This window comes from Leiobunum rupestre, chromosome 8, assembly GCF_980474605.1.
Source record: "Leiobunum rupestre chromosome 8, qqLeiRupe1.1.hap1, whole genome shotgun sequence".
Taxonomy (NCBI): domain Eukaryota; kingdom Metazoa; phylum Arthropoda; class Arachnida; order Opiliones; family Sclerosomatidae; genus Leiobunum; species Leiobunum rupestre.
This window is the reverse complement of record NC_143391.1, coordinates 30358171-30365853: the sequence shown is the minus strand read 5'-3', so window position 1 is coordinate 30365853 and position 7683 is coordinate 30358171. Positions and strand designations below refer to the sequence as shown.

Sequence of the window (7683 nt, the reverse complement as noted above, 5' to 3'; positions counted from 1 at the left end):
TCTGTTCATATACTCGGACATTATACGAAGTCGATCGGTTGGAGATTCAGATGTTCCCTTATTACGTATTATAAGTATTCAAGGAAAAGACGGAGATACTGTTGAGAAAGAGTTTTCACGACCACATTATATGCCTATTGCGCATAACAATTTTCAAACCATTGAAATTAATATTATGAGTGAAATGGGTCAGCCTGTACATTTCGAACGAGGAAAAGTTCACGTCACTCTTCATTTTAGACCCCGAAGAACATGGACTTATCTATAAAATCAGGTGTAAAATCTTTCTTCTGTTCATTTGTGGTTAGCGGGTCAAAGGGGAAACATGTCTCCACGTAATTTGGATCACGTTTCTGTAAACGATTATAATAACTATTACTTAAATCAAATTGGACATAGTCTCTTTGGCGAAGTTCACGTATCATTAGGTGACAGATCAGTTACATCATGCCCTCAACAGTATCCTTACAAGAGTATGATTCAAACGCTCTTGACATATGGTGGGCCAGCCAAGGAAAGTTTCTTAACCGCGTCTCTATTCTATAAAGACAAAGCCGGGAAATTTGACGAATTTTCCAATAACGACGGATTTAAGAAACGTGCAAAATTTGCTCAAGAAGGTGTTATTGACATGATAGGAGTTGTACGAGCCGATATTTGTCAACAAAATCGACTTATTCCTAACCTGATAGATCTAAATTTCAAGTTTATCGAAAGCTCAAACGAGTTTTGTTTACATACAGACGGTGAAAAATGCAAAGTCATTTTCACACACGCATCAATGTTTGTCAGAAAAGTTAGATTGACGCCAGAGATTATGTTATCCCACGCTAAAACTTTGGAACTGGCAACAATGAAATATCCTATCACCCGTACGGAATGTAATTCATTTTCAATTTCCCAAGGCAACAAAATATGCGTCAAAGACAACTTATATAATGGTCAAATACCGAGTAAGGTGGTGATCGGATTTGTGGACCAGAATGCGTATTTGGGAGACTACAAAATGTCACCTTTTAACTTTAAAAATTTTTCGTTAACTCAAATCGCCCTATACCTTGATGGTAGTAGTGTCCCGGCAAAACTATTAAACCCAAATTTCAAAGATAAGTTGTTTATGCGATCATACGCTAATCTCTTTCTTCAAACTGGTCAATGGAATATTGATGAAGGAAATTTCATCGACCGTGATGAATTCGCCAATGGAAACGCACTATTCGTATTCGACTTAACTCCCGACCTCAATGGAAGTTCAACTGACTGTTTCAACCTGGTAAAGAACGGGAGCGTTCGTCTCGAATTAATATTCGGAGAATCATTGCCGTCCACAGTTAGCGTGATTTACTATTCCGAATATCAATCTTTGGTCGAGATCGACAAGAACAGAGCAGTTTTATATGATCAAAGTAATTTTAATTTTTAATTTTAATTTTTAATTTTAATTTTTAATTTTAATTTTTAATTTTAATTTTTAATTTTAATTTTTAATTTTAATTTTTAATTTTAATTTTTAATTTTAATTTTTAATTTTAATTTTTAATTTTAATTTTTAATTTTAATTTTTAATTTTAATTTTTAATTTTAATTTTTAATTTTTAATTTTAATTTTTAATTTTAATTTTTAATTTTAATTTTTAATTTTAATTTTTAATTTTAATTTTTAATTTTAATTTTTAATTTTAATTTTTAATTTTAATTTTTAATTTTAATTTTTAATTTTAATTTTTAATTTTAATTTTAATTTTAATTTTAATTTTTAATTTTAATTTTTAATTTTAATTTTTAATTTTAATTTTTAATTTTAATTTTTAATTTTAATTTTTAATTTTAATTTTTAATTTTAATTTTTAATTTTAATTTTTAATTTTAATTTTTAATTTTAATTTTTAATTTTAATTTTTAATTTTAATTTTTAATTTTAATTTTTAATTTTAATTTTTAATTTTAATTTTAATTTTTAATTTTTAATTTTTAATTTTTAATTTTAATTTTTAATTTTAATTTTTAATTTTAATTTTTAATTTTAATTTTTAATTTTAATTTTTAATTTTAATTTTTAATTTTAATTTTTAATTTTAATTTTTAATTTTAATTTTTAATTTTAATTTTTAATTTTAATTTTTAATTTTAATTTTTAATTTTAATTTTTAATTTTAATTTTTAATTTTAATTTTTAATTTTAATTTTTAATTTTAATTTTTAATTTTAATTTTTAATTTTAATTTTTAATTTTAATTTTTAATTTTAATTTTTAATTTTAATTTTTAATTTTAATTTTTAATTTTAATTTTTAATTTTAATTTTTAATTTTAATTTTTAATTTTAATTTTTAATTTTAATTTTTAATTTTAATTTTTAATTTTAATTTTTAATTTTAATTTTTAATTTTAATTTTTAATTTTAATTTTTAATTTTAATTTTTAATTTTAATTTTTAATTTTAATTTTTAATTTTAATTTTTAATTTTAATTTTTAATTTTAATTTTTAATTTTAATTTTTAATTTTAATTTTTAATTTTAATATAATTTTAATTTTTAATTTTAATTTTTAATTTTAATTTTTAATTTTAATTTTTAATTTTAATTTTTAATTTTAATTTTTAATTTTACTTTTTAATTTTAATTTTTAATTTTAATTTTTAATTTTAATTTTTAATTTTAATTTTTAATTTTAATTTTTAATTTTAATTTTTAATTTTAATTTTTAATTTTAATTTTTAATTTTAATTTTTAATTTTAATTTTTAATTTTAATTTTTAATTTTAATTTTTAATTTTAATTTTTAATTTTAATTTTTAATTTTAATTTTTAATTTTAATTTTTAATTTTAATTTTTAATTTTAATTTTTAATTTTAATTTTTAATTTTAATTTTTAATTTTAATTTTAATTTTAATTTTTAATTTTAATTTTTAATTTTAATTTTTAATTTTAATTTTTAATTTTAATTTTTAATTTTAATTTTTAATTTTAATTTTTAATTTTAATTTTTAATTTTAATTTTTAATTTTAATTTTTAATTTTAATTTTTAATTTTAATTTTTAATTACTTACCGAAGACAGCGTTGTTCATTAATTTGAAAAAGTCCTTTTAAAAATCGTTGGCGGCCATCTTCCTTTTATCTGACGCACCTTAGTCATACATAGGGCCGCCTGCCACGCGAAACCCGGGCCTGTGTACGAATGTGCGGGGTCTAGTCGGTAATACGTCATGCACATACGACGGAAACTTTGAAAGACGTCTGCCAGAAGTAATGTGTCAGACAAGACATAAATATCGTGATAACGTCCTTTAAAAATAAAAGTTCCAATTAAAGATTATTCGTATTTATTATTTTAATAGTGTTCATACCCAAATTTCCGATGTTGAAAGTTCTCCATACGTTTTGCGCATGCACGTAGTCGGCTTCACTCAGAGGCACATCGGTTAAATCGTTGAAGAAACACTCGATAGGTGGTAGTTGTGTTTCTTTAAAACGATCTTCCGAATCCATGTAGGAATACGGATAAACCCCTTTTCGCAGAAGTATATTAACTTCTTCAGGGGTGAAAACCGAGTTTAAGAGCGGAAACTTGTCAGTCCCACCTTTCGATAAATTTCCGACGAGGGTCTCGAGAGAAGCTGGCAAAAACCGGACACTGTCAACGAAACGTAGTTTGCCCAAAGTGAAAGAAATGTATGTTTCACTGTTGGTAGCAATTTGTTGCATAATGAGGTGTGCGTCATATCTACAAATGTTTCATGTCATATGTAAAAATACCTTTAAAAAATATAGACAATTAATTTACCTGCTCAGATTATGAAGGAAAACCGGGATTAATTTTGGAGCCTTCATTTTCAAATTGCAGCTCTGACACGCACAACCCCTATACGCCCCTGTGTAGTGATCATGGTCACGTGTTTTAACTGAGTTTTTAGTAAATGCTTCTTCGCAGACGTAACAACGAGTAACTGTTTGATAGGTGGTTTCTTCGATTTCGGAAAGTTGCATAGGGAGTTTTCCTTCAACGCTTCCGATATAACCGTAGACTCGTCCAAAAGCATATTTAAAAACTTCAACGCACCGTCGTGTCCCCTGTAGGTCTCGTGCTTTACGAGATTTCCTACATAGTAAATAAATATTAGATAAAGAATTAAAATAATTTCAAGTGATCAATCGTACCAGTGGGACTGACAATTGCGTATGAAAATCCGCACGTGACATGTACGGCTAGGGTCGTGGTCGATGACATTGTTGCGTCTGGCAAACATGTCGCTATTTTTGACATTATCGACTCGAAATCGGCGAAAATGGTGTAAGGAACCTATATGAAACAAATAAATAAATATTTCGAATTTAAAAGAAGTATTAAATTATTTACCAAAATTTTTGAATTTTAAAATTAGTTCTTTGGTTGGCATCTCCACGCGTTGTGGTTGGTGAACATTACAGTCACGCATGTGGTCTTTGATAATGTCTTCGGAATTACTCCTTTTTAGACACCGTCGACAATAAAACGTCTTGCCATTATGTTTGGAGAATCCACTGAACAACCGACTTAGGTGGCGGATCAAGATGTAATGTTTATTTTGACCGTTTGATACTAAGAGAAGATCAATTTCCCTTGTTTCTGGTACTCTTTTCTCACTCACATATCGAGGAAAAAATCCTTTTTCATATGCGAAAATGTTAATTGATAGGTTATTCACCTCTTCGAACTTTTTAAGTTTATAAGCATCCAGTTCGAAGGGGAATGTAATACCGCACAAATCGAGTTCGTTTTCGTAACGCTTATAATTACTACTACAAGTACTACACGAATACATCTTGAAGCCGAATGTGACCTTTTTCACCCTTACACGTCCCTTTTATATCGATTGACAGACCTAACATGATTCGGCACTTTTACCGATTCACCACCAAGATTCCCATTGGTTAAAAATGACGTATGCCTATAGCGGTGTCCGAGAGAGTGGTGAAATCTATGTTTACCCAGAACACAATATTGTGCAATTTTTGTGGAGCATCTCTCTTTTTCCCTATATATTGAAAGTAACGTATCCAAAGTTAAGAGGTCTAGTTAGGTTACTGGGTTTCTTCAGGACATTTTGTAATCTTCTCCAAAACTCACGCGCGTCAATGATTGACATAAAGGGGAGAAAGTGGGGGATGTTCGAGGAGAGTGGTTTCTACTATGGATTATCCCAAATACATTAAGAAAACGTTTCACTCTCCATCTCCCGTTGTTCATCGAAAACTAGCGAACACCTGATGGTTTTTCCGCAACAGTAGTTTTACTCTAGGGTATTTAGGTTTCTCCCTATATTTAGTATCTATCACTCGTAAATCACGGAAAATACATGGTACCGTTAGAAACTAGACTAGTGGATTACAAATCAAATTGTAGTCATTTTCCCGAATTCAATTCGCATTTAAATATGTATAAAATAAAAATTTCAGTAGTAATTCAAATTATTTTTATTCGTTTACCAATTGCATATTTATATATTCCATATTTTTATACATCCAAGAGCGCATGAATATTTCCTACTTAAAAAGTTCGTTTTGTGAGGAGTAAGACTCGCAAACATGGGTCCGTCTACATCTAATTCAGTAACCTTCGGGGAGGAACATGCTGGACGCTCTAGATGCATCCGTATTGCAACATCTAGGTGCGTGTACTACAAGGGCCACCTTGGAAAACTTTCCAAATGCAATTAGAATTTGAAAATGTTTTTTAAATTCTTTAAAATATTTTTTAATTCTCTAAAATGTACTTTTTTTATTATTTTTTAAAATGTTTTTAAGATAAAAATAAAACTCTTGAGCTAAATAAAATTGCTTTTTATTCACATAATCTCCAATTTACAATAAAGATATTTATATAGAGCCACTGGGCATATAATGTACTTTTCTCTAAAGCGTAAGAGTGTTTCTTACTTTCAAAATTAGTATTGTGTTTAATAAGACACGTAAACCTGGGTCTGTATTCATCCAATTCAGTAACCTTCGGGCAACCTACACCATTTAGGTCTATCACTTCGCGGTGTATTAGTTCTAATCAAAATATACATTTCTCCTCGCCTTTACAAAATACGCGGTCATAGCCGTGAGTAGCCATTAGCATGCATTCTTCCAATTTGTTGTATGGGGTGAAACCATAGTCCCAACCAAGGCCGTGTATGTTCTTCTCAACCCACGTGTTCTGGCGTTGAGTGCGGGACGGTAGATCGGTTCGGGGGTACGGTGGAAGAAAAACCCACGATGCGACCCGGGATGTATTTTCGGCCGAGCAAGCTGACGCTTCTTTCACTATTTTCTCCGGCTTCTCATCTTCGGTCCGCCCGTCAAAGAATTCAAAATCAATGACTATTGATTTCTTATGCCTATAATTCAAAAGTAAATACATTACCCTCCGAGAAAGAGAACTAAAATACTAAAAAAGGATTATACTTACATAGTTCTTGTCGGGTTATTCGTCTTGACTTGAATTTTCGTGTTTGAATGCATATCCACTGATCGCTCGAGTTTATATACTCAATTATTGCGTCATGGTATTTACATCACCACAGCGGATAACCCATGGATTTCGCTCCACCGCTATAACATTCACCACCACTCATTCGCCTCTTTAATAATACCGGGGAAATCAGTGGTTCAAATTTAAGTCTAAGTTGCATAATAAAATGTTGTTTATTTCTCAATTCGTAGTTTACACGGTCTTCGTACGGTAGAACGTGTACAATAGTATCGGAGAAACGTACGCGCTTCATACAGGCGGTGAAAAAGCGGGGAACGTCAATCAGGATTAAAACTCTTTCTTTCTGCAGGTTTGGACCTTATTAATAGCGAGAAAGACTGCTGCCTTCTATCGGGGTACAGTCTTTACGTTTTCTTATGCACCACTCTCTATAGCGTTACACGTTCACCACCAGTGATGTTTAGCTTTACTAGTTCTCGACCCAACGGAAAGCGGGGACTGTCAATCAGGATCATAGCCCTTCTTTTCGACCAGGGGGTAAAGAGATGACCGTCAACCATTAATACACAGAAAGGCGGCTGCCTTCTACAATTCACCACCAGCGTCACACTGTCTTTGTACGTTTACTACTCGGTGGAGCGGCCTCCACCGGGTGGAGCAGTGTCCACTCGGTGGAGCAGTCTCCACTCGGTGGAGGCCTTCCACTGTACTGTTTTGGGACCCGCTCGAAGACCCTACTGACTTCCTTAGGGAAAATATTCAAGTAAAGGAACAATTATGATAAGGCGGGTTTTTTTAATAAACGGATTAATACAATCACTGTATATATTGTTTATTGAATGATAATTATTCAAAACTCCCGCGGAAACTATATCAAAGTAGTAATATAGCGCCACCGTGTGGAGAACTATCAATCAAACCGGGTAAAAAATATAATCTCTTCAATTTTTCGAACTTTAGTCAAATCTCGACGGGTAAAAAACAAACACAAAATAAAAGTATATAAGGCCGTTGCCGTCAATATAGAAGATCTATTCTTTATTAGTTCTTGGCTGTCAGACGAACTACTACAGGACGGGGTCCTGGTGTCGGTCAAAAGTTATGAGGTAACTTTGCGGTTTTAATTAGTATGTTCGGTCTTCGGTCAAGAAAAGAGTTAAATTGTGTTTCGCGTTTGGAACGTGAGTGAATGGACTTAAGTGTATGAACAGTGCGTGTTTAA

The 7683-nt window shown here is 30.4% G+C and overlaps 1 protein-coding gene across 1 annotated transcript; it reads right to left on the bottom strand.

Moving 5' to 3' along the window:
- Nucleotides 1-6041: 6041 nt before the first annotated feature.
- LOC149933120 (uncharacterized) lies at nt 6042-6729 on the bottom strand. Its single transcript, XM_090157235.1, has 2 exons — nt 6438-6729; nt 6042-6366 (listed from the first exon to the last, which is right to left on the bottom strand). Exons 1-2 carry the CDS (start codon nt 6488-6490, stop codon nt 6042-6044), a joined length of 378 nt encoding a protein of 125 aa, XP_090013361.1. The 5' UTR covers nt 6491-6729.
- Nucleotides 6730-7683: the final 954 nt, after the last annotated feature.

Excerpts from the sequence above, each read along its gene's own strand:
- LOC149933120 (XM_090157235.1), bottom strand. The coding sequence starts at position 6,490 with ATGCATTCAAACACGAAAATTCAAGTCAAGACGAATAACCCGACAAGA. Across the intron at positions 6,367-6,437 it reads AATAACCCGACAAGAACTAT|GCATAAGAAATCAATAGTCA; the intron begins GTAAGTATAATC and ends TTTGAATTATAG.